General features: G+C 45.7%; 1 protein-coding gene across 1 annotated transcript in view; it reads right to left on the reverse strand.

Annotated features, from left to right (window-relative positions):
• Positions 1–26711, reverse strand: part of TENM4 (teneurin transmembrane protein 4) — a 383303-nt gene that overhangs the window by 18575 nt on the left and 338017 nt on the right. Inside the window, exons 23-25 of the mRNA XM_024749719.1 lie at positions 24346–24500; positions 17968–18845; positions 5224–5396 (exon numbers count right to left, since the gene is read on the reverse strand). Of these exons, the coding sequence (XP_024605487.1) occupies positions 5224–5396; positions 17968–18845; positions 24346–24500 (1206 nt within the window). The remainder of the gene's footprint in view (positions 1–5223; positions 5397–17967; positions 18846–24345; positions 24501–26711) is intronic.

Consider the following 26711-nt stretch of genomic DNA (forward strand, 5'->3'; position numbering starts at 1 on the left):
AAACCAAAAGAGCTTTTAACGAAGACGCTACTGAGGTGGCTGCAAAACTGAGGATCTGAGCCTGGTACGAAAGGAGAGCCTGGCACAGGTCCCAAAGAAGAAAAAGAGGTACCACGTTTCCTGGATACTGAGATGTACTTTTCCTTTTCACGTTTTAGTGTTTCTGAAATTGGAATGTGTCTTAAGTCCTTGTATGGATTTTGAGCAGTGTCTCTCCCCACCCCCCCCACCTGAAAAGTTGTTATTAAATCGATGGTACATTTTAAAACTGAGGAGATGTGACACTTCTGAATTTAAAAAGTTGTCTAAATATTGGAAGGCCTGCATTAACTTTTGAGAAAAATGCTGAAAGCCGGCTTAGACGTATGGAGCGGAGGAGACAATTCTTAACCACAGGGAAGAAAACAGGCTTGAAGGATACGATGTCTGCATGTCATCAGCTGCACTGCTGTTCTCGGTCAGGTAGAACCCCGGCTGGTTTGGAACTGGTACCTTTTCTTGCCAATAACCCAGCCAGAGCATAAACACCGAGGGTCTGTCCCAACCCATCGCTAAAGGTGCTTGGTGGGGAAGGAATTCCAGGGCTTGATTTCCCTTTCTTTGACTGAGAACTGCTATTGTCCTTTGAGCTTTGGTAAAGGCACAGGACCACATTTGGGAAGAAAAATGGTTGTGAAAATATATGGTTATTTTCTTACGGTAAATCAAAATGCCTGTTAATTAATTAATCCAACAAGTACTTTCTAAGCAATACTATGTGCCTGGCCCACGCTGGTCACTCTCTGTATATTGTCTAAAGAAACTGTCTGAGAGGAGATTGGTTCAAGATGGTGGAGTAGAAGGACGTGTTCTCACTCCCCCTTGCGAGAGCACCGGAATCACAACTAACTGCTGAACAATCATCGACAGGAAGACACTGGAACTCACCAAAAAAGATACCCCACATCCAAAGACAAAGGAGATGCTGCAATGAGACAGGTGAAGGGGCGCAATCACAGTAAAATCCAATCCCATAACTGCCGGGTGGGTGACTCACAAACTGGAGAACACTTACACCACAGAAGTCCACCCACTGGAGTGAAGGTCCTGAGCCCCACGTCAGGCTTCCCAACCTGGGGGTCCGGCAACGGGAGGAGGAACTCCTAGAGAATCAGACTTTGAAGGCTAGCGGAATTTGACTGCAGGACTTTGACAGGACTGGTGGAAAGAGAGACTCCACTCTTGGCGGGCACACACAAAGTAGTGTGTGCATCGGGACCCAGGGGAAGGAGCAGTGACCCCACAGGAGACTGAACCAGACCTACCTGCTAGTGTTGGAGGGTCTCCTGCAGAGGCGGTGGGTGGCTGTGTCTCAACGTGAGTACAAGGACACTGGCAGCAGAAGTTCTGAGAAGTACTCCTTGGTGTGAGTTCTCCCAGAGTCCGCCACTGGTCCCACCAAAGAACCCAGGTAGGCTCCAGTGTTGGGTTGCCTCAGGCCAAACAACCAACAGGGAGGGAACCCAGCCCCACCCCTAAGCAGTCAAGCGATTAAAATTTTACTGAGCTCTGCCCACCAGAGCAACACCCAGCTCTACCCACCACCAGTCCCTCCCATCAGGAAACTTGCACAAGCCTCTTAGACAGCCTCATCCACCAGAGGGCAGACAGCAGAAGCAAAAACTACAATCCTGCAGCCTGTGGAATAAAAACCACATTCACAGAAAGATAGACAAGATGAAAAGGCAAAGGGCTATGTACCAGATGAAGGAACAAGATAAAACCCCAGAAAAACAACTAAATGAAGTGGAGATAGGCAACCTTCCAGAAAAAGAGTTCAGAATAATGATAGTGAAGATGATCCAGGACCTCAGAAAAAGAATGGAGGCAAAGATCGAGAAGATGCAAGGAATGTTTAACAAAGACCTAGAAGAATTAAAGAACAAACAGAGATGAACAATACAGTAACTGAAATGAAAACTAAACTAGAAGGAATCAATAGCAGAATAACTGAGGCAGAAAAATGGATAAGTGACCTGGAAGAGAGAATGGTGGAATGAACTGCTGCAGAACAGAATAAGGAAAAAAGAATGAAAAGAAATGAAGACAGCCTAAGAGACCTCTGGGACAACATTAAACACAACAACATTTGCATTATAGGGGTCCCAGAAGGAGGAGAGAGAGAAAGGACCCGAGACAATATTTGAAGAGACTATAGTCGAAAACATCCCTGACATGGGAAAGGAAATAGATGCCCAAGTCCAGGAAGCGCAGAGAGTCCCATACAGGATAAACCCAAGGAGAAACACGCCGAGACACACAGTAATCAAATTGGCAAAAATGATGAGGCAAAAGCAGTTCTAAGAGGGAAGTTTACAGCAATATATCCTACCTCAAGAAACAACAACCATCTCAAATAAACAATCTAACCTTACACCTAAAGGAACTAGAGAAAGAAGAACAAACAAAACCCAAAATTAGTAGAAGGAAACAAATCATAAAGATCAAGACACTGATGAAAGAAATTAAAGATGATACAAACAGATGGAGAGATATACCATGTTCTTGGATTGGAAGAATCAATATTGTGAAAATGACTACACTACCCAAAGCAATCTTACAGATTCAATGCAATTCCTATCAAATTACCAATGGCATTTTTTATAGAACTAAAACAAAAAATCTTAAAATTTGTATGGAGACACAAAAGACCCGAAATAGCCAAAGCGGTCTTGAGGGAAAAAACTGGAGCCGGAGGAATCAGGCTCCCTGACTTCTGACTATACTACAAAGCTACAGTCATCAAGACAATATGGTACTGGCACAATAACAGAATTATAGATCAATGGAACAGGATAGAAAGCCCAGAGATAAACCCATGCACCTATATGGTCAACTAATCTATGACAAAGGAGGCAAGGATATATAATGGAGAAAAGACAGTCTCCTCAATAAGTGGTGCTGAGAAAACTGGACAGCTACATGTAAAAGAATGAAATTAGAACACTCCCTAACACCATACACAAAAGTAAACTCAATATGGATTAGAGACCTAAATGTAAGACTGGACATTATAAAACTCTTAGAGGAAAAAAAAGGAAGAACACTCTTTAACATAAATCACAGCAAGATCTTTTTTGATCTGCCTCCTAGAGTAATGGAAATAAAAACAAAAATAAACAAAGGTGACCTAATGAAACTTAAAAGCTTTTGCATAGCAAAGGAAACTATAAACAAGACGAAAGGACAACCCTCAGAATGAGAGAAATTATTTGCAAGTGAATCAACGGACAAAGGATTAATCTCCAAAATATATAAACAGCTCATGCTGCTCAATATTAAAAAAACAAACAACCCAATTCAAAAATGGGCAGAAGACCTAAAGAGACATTTCTCCAAGGAAGACATACAGATGGCCAAAAAGCACGTGAAAATCTGCTCAACATCACTAATTATTAGAGAAATGCAAATCTAAACTACAATGAGATACCACCTCACACCAGTTAGAATGGGCATCATCAGAAAATCTACAAACAACAAATGCTGGAGAGGGTGTGGACAAAAGAGAACCCTCTTGCACTGTTGGTGGGAATCTAAATTGATACAGCCGCTATGGAGAACAGTATGGAAGTTCCTTAAAAAACTAAAAATAGAATTACCATATGACCCAGCAATCCCACTACTGGGCATATACCCAGAGAAAACCATAACTCAAAAAGACACATGCCCCCAATGTTCGTTGAAGCACTATTTACAATAGCCAGGACATGGGAGCAACCTAAATGCCCATCGACTGACAAATGGATAAAGAAGATGTGGTACATATGTACAATGGAATATTACTCAGCCACAAAAAAGGAACAAAATTCGGTCATTTGTAGAGACGTGGATGGATCTAGAGACTGTCATACAGAGTGAAATAAGTCAGAAAGAGAAAAACAAATATCGTATATTAACACATATGTGGAACATAGAAAAATGGTACAGATGAACGAGTTTGCAGGGCAGAAACAGAGACACAGATGTAGAGAACAAACGTATGGATACCAAGGGGGGAAAGTGGCGGGGGGGGAGGGGGGGGGGGGTGATGAATTGGGAGATTGGGATTGACATGTCTACACTAATATGTATAAAGTGGGTAACTAATAAGAACCTGTTGTATAAAAAAATAAAATAAAATTCAAAAAAAATTGGAAATTGAAAGAGTAAGAAAAAATAAAAGAAAGAAATTGTCTGAGCAAACCCAGGAAGCAGGAATTGTAATTCAGCCCCATTTCCCAGACCCAGAAACTGAGGATCGGAGAAGAGTGACTCCACCCAATTCACACAGGTTGGAGCTGGTATAGCAGGCATAGGGGTCCCAGTGTGTCTGGCCTAGAACTGCTGCTCTTTGCACTGCCCTGCACCATTCAATGTGGCTTCAACTTGCTTTCTTTTCCCAGAGTAGAAACTTGAGGGCCATGGTGATGGGGTGGCAGAGTTAGGACTAGAATTTGGGACTCTGAATCCCAGGCCAAGGCTGTTTTTACTACTTTGTGTCAAAGCTTTTGGGAGTATGAAAAGCTATCTGGAGGCTGGGGAAAAACATCAAGCAAGGCTTTCCCTAGTGATGGCTTCTTTTTTCTCACACTTACTAAGTCCAACAAAGCTGCAAGCTCCATTCTGGGTCACCAGGGACCATGAGAACAACTGAGGCAGACAGTTCACAGCGAGGTTTCATCCTTGTGATTTATCTGAAGCTAAAAGATCAACTTATATCAGGGATTATTTGATGGACACAGAGAAGGGGCTCTTCTCTATAGAATCCTAGGAGAGTAACAAAGTGCTCTCACCTGAGATTCAGGGAGGCCTTCTCCACGCCCAAATCCCTTTCATAATTAGGTGTAATTATTCTTGTCCTTTGTCCTCATCTGCACCAGAGTGAGAGTCAGTCTTTAATCCGGGAGCCATTAGAATGGCAGAATAGCGAGGTCACCTGGATTAGCAGCTAATGGATTCTCTACCCTTTGTTCTGCTGATAATGGAATGAGACAATGAAATATTACTCTGAAGCTTGAGGGAGAGAATTTACAGGGCTCAGGCTGGTGTGTTTTGCAAATTAGGTGGCAATACAGAGAGAAACCAGTTGTTATGCTTTTCTGTTCTTGGGCAGCTGCAGCAGCAGCTTGTTTCTTGTGTCATCCTGTTTCAAAGGGGTCTCCCCACCCCACGGTCTCCAAGACCCCAACCCCCCACCTGGCTTACCTTGCAGCAGTGTATAGAAGGCACCTGAGGCAGACAGGTTGGTGGTTATGGTGACATCATCCTTGCTGGATGTCTCTACCCGGACATGCACTGAGCTGTCTGTATCACTTCGGAAACTGCTCACCTGGCCAGTAGGGAAGGTCACATTGGTCAGGCGCCCAAAGCTGTCGTACCTGAAATCCAAGGGGTGGCTCTGAGTAACAGAAATATAATTGTGCCATTGCTGGAACTTGGCAAGTTCTACCTTATGCCATGGTTTTGCATGTTCTGCTTTTCTTTCTGGTCAGATACGTTTCCACGTCTCCCGCATCTCCTTGGACACCACTCCACCCGCTGATATCCAACTGTAGGCAAACAACTTACCTCTCTGAATCTTCCTTTCCTAATTCCGCAGAGTGGAGACGATAACCCCTGCCCGGTTACCCACCACCCAGGATTCCTGTGAGCAAGATGTGGAGGTGCCCTGTCACTATGTCACCCATGAAGGGTGAGATGATGGTGCCCATATGAGACCCAGAGTCTTAGAGCTGGGTGACTCCCAGAGGCGAGCAGTCACTGGCTCAACCACCGCCCGCACCCCCCTCCCCGCCCCCAGGAACTGTAGGTTTCTTCTGAACAGCACTGGAGATAACCCTAACCCTAATCCAGGAAGCTACAGATCCTGGGAAAAGGGGACTTTGAATTCCAACCAGGATTCTGCTGCCACATAAGCAGGCTAGACAGATGGGCTCTAGCAACCCCTTCACATCTAGGTTTCTTCACATCTGGCACCAAGCAGCTATGTATCTGTGGTGCTCAAAACTCACAGCTTCACTCTGGTGTGGTCTTTCTGAAGCATCCTAATTGAACCCTCGTTCTCTTTCCCATTCTCCTGATGAGACTAAAGGAAATACCTAAAATTATTCACCACCTACACTATGGCGTTCATATTGTTCAGGTATGGTGCTAGTCACACAATGTTCATACATTCTTTCATTTAATCTTCACAACTAGTCTAAAAGGTACATATTAGCTCCTTTTTGGAGGAGGCTCAGAAAAGTGAGGTCACCTGCTCAAGGTCACGCAGCTAAGTGTGGTAGAGTCGAAATTCAAACTCAGCTCTGTCTGCTTCCAAGCCACCACCTGATTCTCCGTCTTCAGGGAGCATTTCCATACTGTTTGCAAGTATCCATCACGTGTGCTCTCTTACCTGCTGCAGAGTAATTGGGAGATAGCGGGGAGCGGGCTACTGACATTTCATAATTACGGGAGGCTGAAGTGTAAAAAGGTAGGTTTTAAAGAGCCTTTTTTGCCCTTGCGTGCAAATGGGGAAAAAGTTCTTCGCCCAGATGTCAGTATTTCTGACTTCTACTCAGGCTCGAGCTTATAGCGTGGGTTCAGCTGTATACGTCTCCCTCGTGTACTCTGGGTCTCCCACTGGACTTTTTTTCCTGCTTGGCTTTTAATACTGGGGTAAAGCTGTCCTCTTGGCCCCTGAGGGTTTTAATCATGGTGAAATGAAAGGCCTGAAAGTTCAATTCCATCCTTGCTCTTCTTGTGATGCCTTCAGCTGGGCCTGGCTTCCTGATGGGACCCTGGGGTCCCACAGCTTCTATGGTTTCAGGTGAGACTTGGTAGGTGAGACTAGGCAGGCCTTTGCTGAGCAATTTTCTGTTCAAGGTCAGATTTGAATGCTGCATGGATTCTGCCATCTGCCAACTCTTTCTGTCCCTGTGGCTGGTACTGATCACGGCACGCTTTACACCAAATGGTAAAAGTCCCTGGTGCGGTCTGCCACAGAGGAGGTGTTGGTGAAGGTCTTTGGAATGAATTGCTCGAGTCCTTGACCTGAGACCGACTCTGGGGGAAGGGCCAAGGGGTTCTAGGAGGGTTGAATCTTTGGTGCCGAGGCCTGAGGAAGGGGAATGGAAGCCCTTTCCAAGATGGCGAGAAAAGCAGGGGTCTCGACCACATACGTCAGGCCTGAGCTCGGTGGGGCAAGGCTGTGGAGCTGTATTAGTCCTTTGGGTTCTCTTAGAGGCAGTTAAGGGGTTTGGAAACCTGTTTCCTGTCATGATTTCTCATTTTTCTTCCTTTGTACTGAATCAGGTTGTTGTAAGGAAAGGTCAGTCTGGCTTAACGGAGAGTGGTGGTGTGACTTGACCTGGACTGGAGGGAAAGGTACAGAGTGCCCCTCAGAGCCAGGTGAGGGAGTGACTCTGAGAGATTGCTGCAGGAAGGAGGGAGCGTCTTGGGGTAAAGATCTGGAATGTCTGTCCTGAGGCCTCTCTCACCTGGAGAAGCTCACAGCTCTGCTCCCTTTAACTCTGGGAGAGGCTGGTGTCCTTTTTAACCCGTCATGGCTGCTGGAAATTTGAACAGGAAGGAATTTCACAAAAATGTTTACAGTGGCTATCTCTGGGAGGTAGAATTACAGGTGATTTTAGTTGCTTATTTATATGCATTTTATACTCCCAAGATTTTTTTATAATTAACATGGATTATTTTCATAATCAGAAGAGTGCTCTGACAACCCAAGTAATGCCTCATAAGCATGGCCACCTTGGGGAAGAGGACTTTTAAAATTACTGGCATTTATAGAAGCATCTCATTTATAGGACATCTGCCAATATCAACCTCTAGGCCTTTTCAGTAAAATATGACTAGGGCATCCCAAATTTCTGAGCCAAAAATCAAGACCCCCGCCCCCCTCCAAAACTGGCTCTGCCCTGGTCACCTTAACTGTATCTGTGGTCTGTGAGTAAGCTGAGTGCTGTCAGATCCCAAGTCATCTTTGACATCAACTGGAAGATCCATTTCAGTCCAGCACTTTCATGGGACGAGTATGGTGTTCTAGTCTGGTTCTTTGAACACCTGTGATCCATGTATACACTCTTTATTAATCTAATTTCCTGACCTAACTGGATAAAAAAGATTTATTATACCATGCAAGATACTTAAAATGGAGTTTTGGAGTCTTACAAATAAGACTGAATAGATTATTAATTAGGGCTCAGATGTCGGCTCGATACTACTTCTATCAAGGCCTTGCTCAAATGCAACCTCATAAAGCCCTCCCTGGTCTCCCCATCTCTTCTCCCAGTTATACTCTGGCACAGCTCTATCACAGAATGTGTCCCCTGCATTATAAGAGCTGACGCACAACCTGTCTCTTACTTTGGCCTCGGAGTGCCTGAGTCAGGACAGGGTCGTGGAGTCAGACAGCTAGACTGGGGATCTCGATTCCACCACCCTGGAGGTCTGGTCGTTAGTTCACCTCAGCTTCCCCAGCATGGGGACTGGTAGAGAGAAGACGGGCAGGGAGTGTTGGCTGAACGAATAAACGAACGCATGACTGGACGTGTGAGGCCTCTTTCCTGCTCTGTGGGAGAAGACAGACTGTCATTCATTCACACGCTACCCCCTGCAGGACCTGACAGAGGCTTGACACACAGTAGGTCCCTGATAAACATCTGCTGAATGCACAAATAGGGAAACAACCACCTTCACTAAACGATACTTTAGCAATCTCCGTAGGCATCTCCCCAGAGTTTTAGTCTCCAAGATAGAAAGAGGCTTTACATAAAGGCAGGCAATCGTAATTATTATTGAAGGTGGCCTGTAATACATAATTAAATTGAGCCTGAAGACGATACAATGAAAAGGCCCCGTGCTTTCAAGATCTGCTTTTATTTTATATGAGATGGCTAAAAACAGTAATTTCCATTCCTCACATTTTCCATTAGAAGGACTGAATGTCTTAATTAAATGAACGTCCAACAGAACAGTCAATTTATAGAATTTTCTTGTCCCTTATTCATTCATTTCAGCACTTCCTGGAGCTTGAGAAATGCCACTGGATCTCTCTGCCTCCTGATCAATACCTGTGATTATGCCATCAGAACGCTGCTGCTTCTGCCTCTGCAGGAAGGAGCTGGAGCTGCCCATCCTCTGGACCTTGACCTCTGCCCTGTGGCCCCCCCTGGTGGGGCCCTGTCTCTTCCTGCTACAGAGCTGCTAAGGGAAAGGATGTTGGTGCTCCCCAACAGGGTGTTGGGGACAGGTCTCTGTCTGCACTCCCTGGATTACATGTGGCTGCCTCAAACCCTGGCCCCATGAGGGAAAACTTCTGGACAATGGCTTAGATACGTCTGTTGCAGCTTTACTTAAATTACCGGCTAATTTTCTTCCTTTCTGTTGGAGAGGAACAGAAGGAACATGTTGGTGTGGGAAGGTCCTTGGAGCCAGGTGGTCTAGGCTTTAAATCCAGGCTCTACACTTGCTAGCAATGCAACCCTAGAGGGTGGGCACTCAGTTCTGTTTTTCTGCTAACCATCCAACTCCTACCACAAATGATGCTATTTCAGGTAGGTTATATAACACAACCTCGTGTGCTTCTGTTTTCTCCTCTATAAAACGAGGGTAATAATACCTGTCTCAGAGAGATACTTGAAGATCAAACACGGTAACATATTTAAATGCAAATTCCTTCCAGGGCCTGCAAGGACCCCATGAGACTGCCCTCACCAGACTATCAACTCCCTGAAGGAAGGGACTTTGTTCAGTCACTGGTGTATCCCCAGAATTTAGGAGAGTGCCCAGCATATAGTAGATGCTCAATAAGGTGAATGAGTGTTGGTTGAATGATCTGCTCTTTCCTGCCTCTTTCTGATTTCACCTTGAACCCTATTCCTTCCTACTTCCTCTGTTCCATTACATTTGCTTCTGTTCTCCAAACACACTGAGTTCAAACCAGGCTTGGGGTGCTCACACTGACTGTTCCCTTTGCTGGGAATGCTCTTCCCTCCAATCTTGGTAGGGCTAGTTCCTTTTATTACTCATGTTTTAGTTCAAAAGTTATTATTCCAGCAAGGCCTTCCCTGATCTCCCTTTCTGATGGGTCCTCCCATCTTTACCACATTATCTTATTTTACTGTTTTCACTTATCATCTTGTTTATTTGTTTACTTGACTGTTGTCTCTCTTTTCCCGCTAGAATATAAACTCCATGAGGACAGGGACCTTGTTTGTATTCTTAGTGCCTAAAGCAGGACCCAGCATATAAAAGGTACTCAATACATAATTCTTGGATGAATGAATGAATAAATAAATAAATAGTAGATATTACTGTTGTGTTTTCAAGACCTGGGATGAGAATAACTAAGAACTCCATCCCTATTACCTCTCACTTTCCATATGAGGAAGGGAAATTCATTAATATTCATAGAGTACATTTTAGGTACTGAGCACTGTGCTCACAACCATTTATTATTTTTTTTGTGGTATGCGGGCCTCTCACTGTTGTGGCCTCTCCCGTTGCGGAGCACAGGCTCTGGACGCGCAGGCTCAGCGGCCATGGCTCACGGGCCCAGCCACCCCGCGGCATGTGGGATCTTCCCAGACCGGGGCACGAACCCGTGTCCCCTGCATCGGCAGGCGGACTCTCAACCACTGCGCCACCAGGGAAGCCCTCACAACCATTTTTGAAAGTGGGCATTATTATCATCATTTCACAATTGGTGAAGCTGAGGCTCGGAAAGGATAAGTAACTTGAGTAAGTTCACACAGCTAACAGAGGAATATAGATTCTGTCAGGTCTGTCTGACCTTAAAGTCTGTGTTCTTTCATCAAGCTTCCCATAAAGACGGTGCCATTTCAGATCAAAACCTTTCTGTTCAACTATGTTAAAGAAAAAACTGGGTTTGGAAATCTCAAGTTGGGTCAAGAAGACTGACAGTTTTCTCTTCAAGATGCTTTGCTTTGCTACCATTACAGCTGACTTTGCAGTGATGCTGAGCCCCATCTGGGGGTATGATGGAGACAGCCAGGTGATTGGCTTTTTACTATTGCCTTTCACTGACTTGTCTTCACTCATTTTCCCAAAGGATCTTTGGAGCACGAGGAAAGAACACACATAAAAGATTCATAGAGTGGCTGTGAACTTGGCTCTCAGAAGAGGACCACTAAAGGGTATCTTCACATACACTGCAAAGCTTTCTTCTTCACACTCAATACTTCACATCTCGAGCCATTTTACTATGCGTGGCTGGTGAGGAAAATGCCACATTGCCTCTCTGATACTAAACTTTTGCTGATCAGGGACTTTTTAGTTGAAAATAAAGATTTGATTTGTACGACTTTCATCTATGATTGTTTCAAACAACACCATCACCAACAAGAGGAAATGGCCACTGTAACCTCTGTGAATAATTAGAGTTCACAGCCCATGCACACCAACGGTTCCCTTGACCCCAGGTCACCGTAAGAGACTGGCATCACTAGACCATTTGCAGCTACTCCAGAACTGCAGCAGAGCCAGGCTACTTGTTGGCTTCTGCAATAAAAATTTGTCCTTCCTGCCCATTTCCCATAGAATTAAGTCCCAACGATGAACTGTAGTCTTCAGGATTTCTAAGATCTGGTCCACCCTATCACTTCAGGTCGTAGCTCTCACTGATGTTGTATTTGAGGCCATGCCTCTGGTGGTAAGTGCTTAGGATTCAGGTAGATCTGACATTGAACCCTGGCTCTGCCACTTACGTGTACAATGTCACAGAGCCAGTCAATGTCTGTGCTGTTTATTCTCTGTTCCCTCCTCAGATCCATTCTCTGCCCTTCTCTGTGCTCAGAGGGGCTGACCCCTGCAGACTGCATCCCTGGGGCCCCTTGATGGCTTGCTTCTGGTTGGGTTCAGTCAATGGCAGGAAATAGCAAGAGACTGGAGGTCAAAAGGAGGAGTTTTCCCTACTCTCCATGTCCTTTGGTGCCATATTTCTAACAGTGGGTGCATCCACCCACAATTGCAGCTTCCACCAGATGCCTTCTCCTTCATGGTTACAGCTCCCACTGGGCTTTAGTAAGTAACAATATCGTATTCCTTCCCTGCCTTGCCCTTCATCCCGAGGGTTGGTAACAGTTGTTCACCGTTTTTAGTGCCTGGATGCCTCACTGTCCTTTCTTGGTTCCCTTATCCCTGCCTATACCTCTAATAACACTTCTTCATTGGAAAGGTATTTTTGCTGGATATAGAATTCTAGGTTGACAGATTTCTTTTTTCCTTTCAGCATTTCTGTTTTCTAGTTTGTATGGTTTCTGATGAGAAGTCTGCTGTGATTCTTTTCTTTGCTCCTCTGTAAAAAATGCCTTTTGGGGGGCTGCTTTCAAGATTTTCTCTTTTTCTTTTGTACTCAGCAGTTTGAATATGATATGCATAGATCTATGTGTGTATAGTGTGTGTGTGTGTTTATTCTGCTTGGTGTTTTCTGAGATTTTGGGTCTGTGGTTTGATGTCTATCATTACATACAGATAATTCTCGACCATTATTTCCTCAAATGGTTCTTCTGCCTTGTTCTTTCTCTCTTCTTCTGGAATTCCAATTACATGTATATTAGAGCAGTTGATGTTCCCCAGTTCTTGGTGCCCTTTTCTGTATTTTTTTTCATTCTTTTTTTCTCTTTGTGTTTCAGTTTGGATAATTTCTATTGACCTATCTACTTTCCTCAGCTGTGTCAAGTTTACAGATAAGCCCATCAAAGGCAGTCTTCACTTCCGTCACTGTGTTTTTCATTTCTAGCATTTCCAGTCAATTCTCTCTTTTAGTTTTCATTTCTCTGCTGAAATTATCCACCTGATCTTGCATGCTGTTCACCTTTTCCATTAGCACCTTTAACATAATTTTTGGTTATTTTAAATTCCTGAAGGACAGTTTCAACATCTGTGTCATATCTGAGTGTGGTTTTGATGATTACTTTGTCTACTGGGAGTGTATTGCTTTTTCTTGCCTTTTTGTATGTTCAGTTGAAAGTGTGACATCTTGTGTAACACAGTAGACACTGAGGTAATAGATTTGGGGTATGAGTATGAGTTTCCTTCTGCTCAAACTTTAGTGGGAGAGTTTAAGTTAATTTAGTTAGGATTTGGGCTGGCTTTGAAATGTGTTACTTCTGTGCTTAACCTTAGTGCATCACAGGCGTTACATTCCTCCAGCAATACCTTGAGTTTAGGATGTGAAACTGGTTTGCCAGAGGGTTTTCTTTCAATGTGTCTATTCTATTCTCAGTTTCAGGTCCCCTCTTTATGCTGGGCCTTAGAAAGGGTCTCTTTTTAGGCTTTTGTATCTCTTTCCCAGTAGTAGTCTGCTTTTCATTGTTATGTTTAGCTTTTTAGCTAGCGGTGGTGGCTGGTGAGCTTGAGAGAATTCTCTTTTGTTCTGATTAAGCCTCAATCTTATATTTGCATGTGTCCCTGAGTCTCAGGAGTGTGGCCTCTTCAATGCTCCTGCCCCTTTCAGGCTGTCCGTCTGGGCCCATTATATATTCCTGCTCCTCTTCCAGCAGTAGTTAGAAATTTTTTTGTTCCTTCATTCAGCTGCAATGGTTTTCCACCAGCACCTAAGTAGAATAGTGTGTGTTGTCCACCTCTCCACAGATTAAGCCTTTTATTCCATGTGGGAGATCAGGTGAGAGGGGTCTGGGTGGAGCAGGCAGAAGTTTGTGCCCCTCCCTCAGCAGCTGCTGTACCCCTCCCCCAGGTTTACCACAAGGGATATTTTCTTACATCTTTCCCTAGTCTTTTCTGTGAGTACCGAGCGGGGTTTGTGGAGAAAAGTTCCGGAGGATGTGGACTCTCCCAATTTCTGCAGTCTCCAAGGGCTTCATACTCTCTTGCCAGTACACACTGAGCCTTTATAGATTCACCAAGCTGAACTTTTCCTCCCAGGGACTGGTTGCATCTACCAGGTAAGCTGGTGCTCACATCTTGTCTGCAATGTGACACTCTGTCTCTCCTTGGATTTGGCCACTTGGTTGCCCTGTGACTTCAGAGAAGGAGTTCAAGGAAAACTCATGAATTTGCCATTTGTTTGGCTTATTTTCATTGTACGGTTGGGAACAATGCTCTTTCTAGCTCTTACATCCTCAAGCAGAAACTGGAAGCCAAGTCTCTTCATTGGAACCATTTGAACTGAATTCAGTTCCCCGCTGGGAGCACTGACAGTGCTGGAGCTGCGATGTAAACCTAGTATTTTTCTCGCTACAGCATATTTTTTTCTTCCCTTCATTGTCCCCCTTCTCTCCTGAATGTGAATTTCATTCATAAAATAGTTACTGAGCATCTACTAGGTGGCAAGCCCCAAGCTTGTACAGAGATACATTAGTTAGGATCTCAGAGTAGTTAGCTCGAGCACAAGGATGACAGGGGCTGTCACAGGGCACCATGGGATGCCAGAGCCACCTGCCCCTATGAAACTTACTCATGCCTAACCAGCAAGACAATTTTGGAACCCGCCTCAGCTCATCAGGCCATTTTCTTAATCACCAAATGTCATCTGCCCAGGAGCCCAAGCCTGAAATTAATGATGCCACACGCTGGAGATGAAGAAGGCATTACAGACCCCTTTGAGGTTTCCTACCAGCAGACCTGTGGGCTGAGGGAAGAAAAGTAACCTTGATTCCCCAGAATTATAAACTCTTAAGTCAAGCTGTTCTAAAGTGTGTGGTGTTTATGTTAGATGTATTAATCTGTTGAGAGGATCGATAAAGCCAACTTGAAACTTGTTTCAGTAATAGCCCATGTAACAGGGAAGTCTGGGCTGATTTTTTAAAAAAGAATATTAGAGCATTTGGGTTTGGAATCCATTAAGCTGCCTCATGGAGCTAAAAGTGGGAAATTCACTGGAGCAATGTGCATTGGCAAAATCTGTCCAAATCTGTGCTGAGAATTACCATAATGATAATAATATCAGACCGTTACTTCTTGGGAGCGTCATAGTTTGCAAAGTATTTTCACTTTCAGTATTTATTTAGTTTTTTGATCCCCATAATGGCCCTGAAATGGAGTAGATCAGGTGTTATTTCTGTCTGGTTGAGACTTGGGTCTGGAAGCCAGTCTGCCCCTGAATCACATGGCAAACATCCAGTGAAAATAGGCATCTGGTATCCTTGCTATGTTCACAACCTTTGACCCACTCTGCATGTCTTTTTCCAGCCCATTTTTGATATTCTCGAGGATCTAACCCCTTTTCTAGTTCATACCTTGATCCCTCAGACTTGACACTTGATTCTGCTCTTCTGGTCTGCTCTCTAATTTCTACCTACTTCAATTACAACTTCTGTCTGCTCCTTTGATTAGGTGACTCACAGCTGCTCCCAGGCCTTGGGTACCTTCCATGCCCAAACATCATCTCTGCAATTACTTGTACTGCCACTAATATTGCTTGAAATACTAATATTAATACTGCTTGAAATAATAATAACAACAGCAACAGCTGTCAATTGAGTACTTAGGATGAGTCAGACACTGAGTTTTCCATGTTTTATCTCATTGAAATTTTGAACCTTAGACTAGCCCTATGAAAAAGGTACTGTTTTAATCCCTACCATATAGTTAAGTTGCAAAGAATTTAGGTGAACCCAGTTAGTGTAATTAAAAGAACATGGACTTGTGTTTTGGCTCTGCTATGCGCTCACTGTGTGATTTTAGACTAGTTACCTAATCTCTCTGTGCCTCAGTTTGTTCGTCTGTAAAAAATGGAATTGATAATTCCTACCATCTGAGGTTGCTGTGAAGATTAAATGGGAAAAAGCCTGGCACACAGTAGGATCTCAAAAAAAAGTGAATTTCACTTTTTTCTTTTAGGGCTTTTATCTTCTACTCCTGAGTATAGCTATCAAGTGGATACTTTGGAATTCTTCATAAAACATCAAATATGGCTGTATATTTCATCAAGGAAGACAGGGAGGGAGGAACAGGATGCTTTCTGGTAGAGGTGTAGGAAATGGTTTCCAGTTTCAGGGCTGGTTGAGACTAATGGCTGCAGTGATGTGTAAGCATTCAGTTTGGGACTTGAGGGCGTGACCTTGGGAACTAATTGAGTGTACCGACTTGCTCAGACAAAGAAACCCCTGTATTGGCTAAATAACCAATAAGAGAGCTCCATTGGGCAATGGGGGGAAAATTGAATTATTTAACATATTTCCATTTCAATTAGTTAATCAAGATAATTGCTGTTTTCCTGGATCTTTGTCTTTTCTTTGTAATTTACAAGGCCCTTGTTTGGAGAAAGGAATTTAGCCCACGAACTCTGTATAAACTGCTGTGACTTTTTGTGTGTGTGCAAATTGTATTTAAAAATCGATTACAGCTCCCTTTGCTTTGGATTCTGGGATTGTGAGAAACTGATGCTTGATCAAGCTTGAGAAAAACTTACAGTTCAAGCATTCGGGTTCATTTGGGATTAACAAACTCAGCCAAGGGGCAGCAGGGCAGAGCTGAAAGAACATGAGCTCTGGCATCAGACAGACGTGGGTTGTGATCCCTGTTCTGCTGTGTTCTCACTACAGAACAGTGAACAAATGAGCCTCTCTGAGCCTCAGTTTCTGTTTCTGTAAAACAGATACTGTTACCCATCTTCCAGAGCTGTTGTGAGGACTGAATGCAATAATGCCGTTCCTAGCCCATCAGTGACGGGCAGCAAAGCTAGTTCCTTCCCCATCTTCCACGTACTTATCTAAGGGTCGTGTATTTGCCAGTCTCAGTTGTGTGGAACATGGCTAAGACCTCAAAAAGACGCCAAAGAAATCCAAGTAGAATAGATGTTACAAAGTCCATTCGTTAAAATACCTCACAGAGGAACACCGTGGATATATATATTTAATTTTGGCGAGGATTATAATAAGCTGAATGTCTGGTTCTCTGACTACACCAGTTAAGAAGCCCTACCCTGGATGAAGAGAAGGGAAGTGAGCTACTGAAGTCAGTCCCACGACTGAAACCAACAATGACACGATAGCGCCACACTGAGGGAGGAGGTGGTAAAACTATGGATTAGGTACAGGAGCTAATGAAAGAACAGTTTAGAATCACTTCGGGCAGGGATGAAGGGTTCTATAGCTTCATTTCTTCACTTCCCGGCAACTATCTTCAAACAGCAGCATCAAATGCATTGTTGTTGTTTCCTATTAATGACCCTGACTCATGAAAGAAAGATTTCATTATGTCTGTATAATGTGTTTGAGAAGGGAGGCATGTAATGCACTTCATAAACTCCATCCAAAATGGTAAAAGTGAAAGAAATTTTTTTTTTTTTGCGGTATGCGGGCCTCTCACCGCTGTGGCCTCTCCCGCTGCGGAGCACAGGCTCCGGACACTCAGGCTCAGGGGCCATGGCTCACGGGCCCAGCCGCTCCGCGGCATGTGGGATCCTCCCGGACCGGGGCACGAACCCGTGTCCCCTGCATTGGCAGGCGGACTCTCAACCACAGCGCCACCAGGGAAGCCCGAAAGAAAATTTTTGAAACTTAAAGATGTGGGCTTTGATTACGTGGACAATTCTTCCACGTGGAACTGTTCTTTCTCCCATTGCCACATTTCTGGACAGTGGTCATATGAAGATGCTGGCACTTAACCAAGTACTGATACTTTTCATCTACATCACCTCCCTGTAGTATGTTGGGCAAGTATCCTCTGTTTCCATTTTACAGAGGTGGAAACTGAGCCCTAGAGAGATTAAGATCATCGTGGAGCTGGATTCAAGCCCAACTCCTCTGACTCCAAATAGCTCACCCCTTTTCCACTACACCACGTTCCTTCCTAGGAGTAATCGTCTGCGTTATTAACATGCAGCACATACAACAGGTCATGGTTTGCATCCCAAGTGAATTAAAATAAAAAACATCCACAAATTAACACGTCATCAGTTCACCTCTAATCCTACAATGCATCCATGAAACAAACAAAACCATCAAACAGCCTGGTCTTGGTACTTACTCGTAAAATGTGGTCCATCCATTTTCATTGCTTTTGGTTGCCAGAAGGCCAGAGTTGCTGTGGTACGTCATCATGGCCAACTCGTGTCCTTGTGTGGTCACGCTCTTGAGTGCACTGTTGGTGCCCATGGTCACCCAGTACACCTGGCCATCTGGGACCACCAGCCAGAGGGGCATCCCTGTAGAGTCTCTGCGGACGTTTACCATGTTGCCGTTGCTGTCTGTGATGAGCGTGATGTCGCCATCCCCAGTGTAGGTAAAGTTGTACAGGTAATCTCCTGTGGGTAGGCTCTGGGTGTACAGATGCTTGCCACTGGTATCAAACAGGTAGAGCTCCTGGTCGATTGGGGAGGACAGCTCATACATGTTCTGGGTGTTGAGGAAAGGCTTGTTCTTCCTGATAAACCGGATTCGGATATTCCCAAGGTCAGCCACGTAGAGCTCCCCGTCAGCACACACAGCCAAGGAAGATGGGGTGTTCAGCTTTGCATCCTTGGCATAGCCGTCGTCTCCAGAGAAACAATCACAGTTGGCATCATTTTTACAGTCACAGCCACTGGGGGCCCCGGCAACCAGTGAGATCTCTCCGCTGGTGGTGACCTGCCTGATGCGGTTGATCTTCTTCTCGTCGGTCTCAGCGATATACAGGACGCCATTGTGAGAGACAGCCAAGGCAGTGGCCGACTCCAGGGTTGCGTGGATGGCCACCTTGCTCAGCAGGAAGTGGTCGATACCGGGCACCTGGCAGTGCATGGGCCTCCCGGCGACAATGCGAACCTGGTGGTTTTCAGAGATCTGCAGGACTACGTTGTTGTCCAGGACATAGAGGGAGTTGTCCATCGGGTTGGTGGCTAAGTCTGTGGGCCACTCCAGGCGAACCTGACAATGGAGAGACAGACACTCAAATGCCTGGCCAGGTGCCCACCACTGATCATCCCGCACCCCTTAGAGCCCATAACAATGTCCCAAGTGCCAGCACATGGCAGTCTTGCCTGATCCCCGCAGCAGCCTGTCATCCGCCATGGATATCAGCCCCCGAGCAGACAGAAAGCATGCAAGAGCCCTCACGGAGACATCTGGTGGTCTACGTTAGACTGACAAAAACACGAAGAAGGGGATAACAAATAAACAAAAAAAGCAGGCGAGAGGAGAGACTTTGGAGTCAGACAGGCCTGGGTTCAGACCCTAGTCCCCCTACTTGCGACCGTGGGCAAGTTACTTTACCTCACTGAGCCTCAATATTCACATCTGTAAAACAGGAATGACAATGGTGCAGAGAGTCTGACCCTCCATAAGCGCTCAAATAACGGCAGCTAATGTTGCAGAGGGGGGAGGGGAAGGCAGATGGAGTCTGGAGGCTGAAGTAGGAGTAAGAGAGATGCTTCATGAATTGTTGCTACATGCATGAAGGATGATTTCTCAATTCTTTGAGTTCATGGATTAATACATGGCTAGGTGCTGGGGATGTAAAGAGAAAGTAACACTGGCTCTTGTCTGACATAGTTCCAGACCTGTGATTCTCAAACCTGGCCACACATTCAGATTACCGATGGTGATTTAAGAAAGTACCGGTGCTCAAATTCCACGTCTGATCAATTCAATCAGATCCCTGGGTGCGGGGCTCGGGCAGAGGCATGAAAGCTGGCTGATTCTAATGTGGGGTTGGAAATCATAACTGGATCTTTCTCCTTCAAGGGTGATCACTGGACTGGAAGCGTTGGCATCACCTGAGAGTTGGTCAGAGAAGCAGAACGGCAGGCCTCACCTGAAACCTACTGAATCCGAATCTGCATTTCAACAAAATCCCTGGGAGGCTCCCGTACACGCTGGAGTTGGTGAAACCTTGCTCTCGATAATGGTTTCTAGCACCTCAGAGAACAGGTCCACCTGGGAGAGATTAACAACATCGGCTACGGGAGTGAGGGGTTCAGAGGTCCTGGGCCCCATGTCTGAGCCTCCTCTGAGCCAGGTCAGGAAGCTGGCAGGGATCACAGGTGGGCAGGCAGGGGATTGCAGCCAGCAGGTCTGAGGCAAGGATGCTTTGTTTCTTGCCTGGGTGGCCGCGGAGGCTGGGACGTTGGGTACATCACCCTGGGAGGTGCTGGCACTAAGGGAAGCCCTTTGCCAACTGTGTTCCCCACGAGATCCAGCCATAGTGCACATGGGCTGCCAGCTGCTCCCTCCAGCTGATTTTTCTACCCCACCCCTGGGGGCTCATTGCCTTAGGTTCCCGAGTCCCCTTCTAGTCCTTGACGTTCAGTCCAATTTGGGGCTTATTTAAGCAAGTATAAACCTTTGGATAAGCAATTTCGCTTCCAGAAATTCACTCTTGTACACCCCTGTCTACAGAGGTGCTCATCACAGCCATTTTTAATAATGATAAAAAACTGGAACCAACCCAGATGCCCAATGACAGAGAATTGGCCAAATAAATTATAGTACATTTAGTTCATACATTTAAGTTAGAATACTCTGTGTAGCAGTTCAAAGTGATGTTATAGATGAATATTTAATGACGTGGGAAGATGTTTGCTATGTATTAAGTGGAAAGAACAGTCTGCAGAACCGTAAGCACAGTTTGATCCCAATTGGGGAAAAAAATACAATAAATTAGGTAGATTATGGATAGAAGGGAGATTAAAAGCTTGAGGGGTATATATCAAAATGTTAACCGTTATCTGGATGAGAGGTAGTTTTAACTTCCTTCTATGTCATTTTAAATGTTTTATATTTTCTGCAATGTGCATGTGGTAGTTTACTAATGTAAAAAGAAGCTCCAGAGATAATATACATATGAGATGTGGCCACCTTCATCTATCTGCCCCTTCAGCTCAGGGCCATTCTCAGAATGGCGTAGGCCCCAGCCCAAGGCTGTTGTTCCAAGAGTCTGCTTGCTCCCTCACCCCAGCCTGGGTCCCTCTGCTCCCCGGGGCGGGCCCCCCCACCCCGAGGCAGCCAGTGGCCCGTCCCGAAGCCCAGAGACCCGCCCCGCAGCCGGGCTGCCTCCCTCGCCCTTCCCAGTGGTCTCTGGAGCACAGCATCTCCAGTGCCTTCGGCTGCATCAAGAACGCAGTTCACCTGAAAGTGACAGGGGAATTTTCAGTTTCCTAAAGCCCATTTCTTGTCAACACTGGCTGCTAAATCTTTTATGCCCTCTGGTCCTGTGGCACCTTGGGGACATACTTGCTGAGACCTCCGCCTGTCATTATGGTCAAAAGACGAGGGCGCCCTGATGGGTGGGTGGGGAGGGGGTGGAGGTGCCAGGGGAGGGAGAGGGAAAGGAAGGAGGGGAAGAGGGAAGAGCAAGCCCTTCCTGCTCTCTCCTGCACGCCCATGTGCACACAGGCACCTGGGAAAGAAGGAGCAGTGCCCTTGGAGTCACAGTGCCTGCATGATGATTCTGGACCAAGTACCTGTGATTCTTTGATTTTACCTCCCTGTTAGCGATGATCCTGTGGAGGCTTCATTTCCCATCACCAGAATGGAGGGATGAGAGTTTGCAATTTCTGAGGTCCCTCCAGCTCCCACATTCTATCGTCCTGAGACGGAATGGAGCTCCCTCGCCCCATCCTCCAGAGCATTCTGTGCCTTTATTAAAGCCCTCTGAGCTGACTACCTTGTTGCAGAGTTATTTGCAAAAATGGATTGTCAAATGGGTGAACGAATGACTGACTGGTGAATGGCATAGAGAGAGCGAGGGATTTGGGGTCAGGACAGCACACTTCCTAGCTCAGTCCGCCAGTGTCCACAGGTGTGATCTTCCTCAAGTTACATAAACACTTTGAACTTCTTTCCCCATATGTAGAAGGTGGTAATAAATATTACATAAGAGTAGTTGTGAGGATCAAACGAGACAACTCACAAGGAAATTCTTGGTAAATTAAAAAGAGAATGAATATTTACAGCCTATTATTAGCTGCCAGACACTGTGCTAGGCTCTTATAAAATATTTATTACCACCTTCTACATATGGGGAAAGAAGTTCAAAGTGTTTTACATGATGTCATAAAAAAATTTCATTTCCATACCCCTGAGGGAACCTAGCACAGGGCTCTGCATTTATAACCACATTTTCTTTCACCGAGCTTCAGTTTCCTCATCTATACAATGGGGTACGTAATACCTACCTTGACAGGTTATGGTGACAGCTAAACAAGAAAAGTGAAGTCGTAACCTTTCTGTATCCCCATTTCTAACGGCGCCTGGCACATACTAAATTCTTAGGAAGTCACTTTGGACTCTACGGACAGAATTATACTCTGTGTCTGTGGTGGCCACAGGCTGCAGCATCTTCTCTTCCTTCTCTACTCTCTGCCTCCCTCTAGTTTCTCCTCTGGCCTGGTCTTTGTCTCCTCCCAGAGAGTTCCTTGGTTTTCCCCTTTGCACTCTTGCGTGAGCTGTGCTCTTATCTCTCTGCCTTACCTCCCTGCTCCACAGGGCACAGTAAAGCAGCTGCGTGTTTGTGACAGAGGAAGCTCTAGAGAATGAAAGCCAGGCCCCCTTCCCGTACATGTGTATAAGGGGTTATGCCTGTGTTGGAGAGTTTGGTAAAAAGAATCCCATGCTTAGATTCAGAGGAAGGTGTTGAGGACCAGGCCCATAGAGGTTTCAGTCCAGGATTTCTGAATTTAAGTGTGGGTTCCCCCCGCCCCTCCACTCTATGCCCGTTGTCTTGCAAGCCTTTGATTGGGCTGCTTGGCAGTACTTCTAGCTAAAGCTAAACAATTTTCCAATGTGTAGATTGAAAATTTTCAGCGCCCTCTGCTGGCTGGTGGAGGGCCCATTTTGAGAACTGAAAATACTTGGACGCACGTCTTCAGGCCGTGGCAGCTTCCTGATGGGTAAATCATGCTTGCTTATAGACTGGAGAGGGAAACTCTCAAGCCAGCAAGGGGAGGCCTGCCATACTGGAAAGACAGGTGGCAGAGAACAGATTCCACACTGGAGCATAACGATTATATTAGCTGGTGCACACCAGCATCTGACAGGGAAGGGACACGGCTGCTGGGCCGTCGGCAGCAGCCCTGAGCTCTGGGGAAGGGGCTCTGCGACACACATCAGTGGTAGGGACAGGCATGACCAGAGAGGTCTCCCAGCCGCCGCCCGCTGAGTAGAGGGAGCAGGTCTGTGGTCAGTGGCAAAGGGTCCGTGTGCAGGCTCCCCTAGAAGTGAGGGGGTTTAAAAAGCTAAGTGTGCCCACTGCTGACACCAACTCAAAATCTAATGTGATTCGAGCCTCCTTATTTCCCTGGTTTTGCTAATGTTGGCAAGATGGATGTTCACTGATTCGGCACCAGCCAGGTCCTGCTAAAGGATCTAGCAATAAAGGACACATCCCTTGTCAAGTCACTGCAGGACAAACCAGGGACATGCTGAACAGCCAGAACCTTGTGTCTTTCTTGGGTCTACACTGGGATCCTAGCACCCACCTGCTAAGGTCCAAACTCTGGTATGGTAAGGTAAGTCCTTCCCTAACTGGCCCCAAAGCAAGCCTCCAGTTGCAACTCCTGGTACTTCCTTCCAAGAACCCTATGCTCAGTGTCCAATTTTCCAATGTTCCTTGAACGTTCCAGGCCCACTAACATCTTTGTACCTTTGCTCATGCTGTTTTCCTTGTGTGAAATGTCTCCTTTCTTCCAACAAACTCCTATTCAACCTTCAAAACCTGGCACAAATGTCACCTCCTTTGTGAAAGCAGGACTAGAATTTCTGTTTATTGGTCACCTCCAGAGTGTCAAGCAGTGCTAGGAGGCCTGCGTACACCGTTTCACATATTCTAAAGGCAATCCCGCCAGGCCAATGCCAATTACTTCCATTTTACAGATATGAAAAGTGAGGCTCAAAGGACCTCAGCAACGTGTCTAAAGTTACACAGCTAGTGAATGGCAAAGCTGGGATTCAATCAGTCAATCAACCAACTCATCAACCAACAAATATTGGCTGTGCTCCTGTGCATACCAGGTACCCTGGTTACAGCAGAGGAAAAGATGGACAGAATTCCTGTCCTCATGTAGCTTACAGTCTAGAAAGAGAACAGACAATGTTCAAGTATCTATAAGTGCTTCCAAAGTGGGAATTCAGAAGGTTATGGATTTAAATTCACACTGTGTGAGGCTCTGCTGCCTTCGAGGCTTCCTGAGGCAAATTTCTTCACTGTCCCCCGAGCCTCCTTCTGTCACCCACTTGTCACCTCTGATGGTGAACTTCCAGAGCACCTCACCGTGCCCTAACCATCTGCGTGTCCTTAGTGCACTTCACCAAGAGTGTGCTTACAGCCTTGTACAATATAAAGATGAACGGCCAGCAGGCTGGCTGGGGGCCGGCCAGAGGATGAGTGTACAGACCCAGGGCTCTAGCAGACGAAGCTTTCTCCTTTTACCTGAGAAATATCCATGACAGAATCACAGCTCAGGGGCCGGGCTGAGGTAAGATCGTTGGAGCCCAGCAGAGTGGAGATGACCCCATTCTGATCAATGCGTCTGATCATGGTGCCATCCACAAAGTAGATCAGCCCGGACTTGTCCACCGTGATGCCTGGGGTAGAGAAGCCAAAACAGGGAATTTAGCCTTCGAGGTGGTAACAACACACATACTCATGGAAACCTGCGGGTGGACAGAGCACCTCCCCCTTTATGATTTGATTAGCTTATTCCAACAACATTCATGCCCTTTCTAAAGACGAGAAGACAGCTGCCCAGAGGCTTGTACAAAGCAGAGATTAGAACCCAGGTGTTCAGATTCTCCAGCCCTCTGGTCCTTCCACCTTGCTGCCTCTGGAGATTTTTACCTATCATCTTAGCCATGCACTACAACCTGGACTCATAACTTCTGGGAGTTTGTTAAGCGCTAGAGGTAGTGGCAAGGAGGAACTTTTTCAATGTCAAAACTGTGGATTATTTAAATTAACCTACTTCTGAAGACCTGTAATTATAATAATCAAATCCCTTTTTGGCAACAATTTTTCTTTTCTTCCAAGATAATCATCCTTCACATTTTTCTAGTCTATTACTATTTTATTATTTATTTATGTTTTGGCCGTGCCATGCGGCTTGCAGGATCTCAGTTGCCCGACCAGTGATGGAACCTGGGCCCACTGCAATGGAAGTGTGGAGTCCTTTCCACTGGACCTCCAGGGAGTTTCCTATTACTATTTTAGTTTCATTGGTTATTTCAGAATTATAGAGCCTAAAAAAACAATCCTTTGGATTTGTGTAGGGAAAATTGGTGAATTTAATTTCTAAAAAAAGGCACACTGAAAGGAGAAGTCATAATTATTATTCAACATCACTTCCTCCATTTGCTAGACCATCCCACCTGTTGACTCTCCCCAGTCAGCTGTGTGACCTCAGGCAAGTCACTGGATGTCCCTGCATTTGTTTTCTCAGCTGTGAAATGAAGGGATTGTTCTAGATCTATATTTATCACTTTTGGATGTGTGTGACAATCACCTGGGAGCTTGCTAAAATGCACCCCCTAGGTACCTGGTTCAGAGAATCTCAAGTGGAGCCTGAGCATCTATCTGTATTTTTGACAAACACCTTGGGTAATAATGATACAAATCAAAGTTTGAGGACCACTCCAGTAAACCTTTTTTTTTCTTTCGGTACGCAGGCTTCTCACTGCTGTGGCCTCTCCCGCTGCGGAGCACAGGCTCCGTACGCGCAGGCTCAGCGGCCATGGCTCACGGGCCCAGCCGCTCCGCGGCATGTGGGATCTTCCCGGACCGGGGCACGAACCTGTGTCCCCTGCATCGGCAGGTGGACTCTCAACCACCGCGCCACCAGGGAAGCCCAAATCAGTACTTCTTAACCAGTGATATGTATCAGAATCACCTGAAGATTTTTTTTTTTTTGATATATACCTGCTTGGTCTCACTCCTGGAAATATTAGTTCATAGGGTGGCTGGGACCGGGACCAAGTCTTGTTTTAAAAACACTCATGGGTGATATTGATACCCCAAGTCGAGAATCACGACAGGTAGACATGCCCCCTCAAAATGTGAACTGCTCAGGGGTCCTGGGGCTGAGAGGCAGACAGGATGTGCCCCTGAGGAGCACACATTCTAGATGGGGAGGCCTGGGAATGAGAATGGACCCAGGGAGTGACAGAAGCCGGGAAGGTTCACGGGAAAATAAAGGAGATTCAGGTCAGTTTCATTCTGTTCAGTTATCTCTGGGGCAGGAACTGAAAGAAGGATCAGAAAAAGCTTCACAGAGGTGGAGACATTTGAAGTATAAAGCTTTCCAGTTGTATAATCTCAGGGGAATCACTTTACTTCCAAGCCTCAGTTTCTTCATGGATAAAATGTGGACAATAATGTCTGACCTGTAATAGTTAGCCGTCAATAATTATTAAGGACTTATAATTATGAGAACATGGAACCCACTTTGTGCTTGCTCTCAGGGCCCACGTGCCTATGACCGGTCAGGAGGGTGGAGTTAAGACACCCAAGGGCCTCTGAGTGTGAACACCCACGGGAGCTGTGGTTCTTCCTGCCCCCTCCTCAGGCTGTTCAGGGCTGGAGACTGATTTCACACGGAGGACCCGGCAGCCTCAAAGCGGGGGAAGAAGCCTTTATTCGTCCCTGCCTAGAACGTAAATTAATTATATTCTTTAAGCACCGAGACAGGAGCTTTCTTGTCTGCCTGGCTATGTATGCTCAGTCTTTCTCTTCCATCTGCTAGGACGGATGAGTGCTACAGGAACAACTGGGCTTCTTGTTTACAAAGTTGGCTGCACAGGCTA

This window comes from Neophocaena asiaeorientalis, unplaced genomic scaffold (genome assembly GCF_003031525.2).
Source record: "Neophocaena asiaeorientalis asiaeorientalis breed wild unplaced genomic scaffold, Neophocaena_asiaeorientalis_V1.1 scaffold363, whole genome shotgun sequence".
Taxonomy (NCBI): Eukaryota; Metazoa; Chordata; class Mammalia; order Artiodactyla; family Phocoenidae; genus Neophocaena; species Neophocaena asiaeorientalis.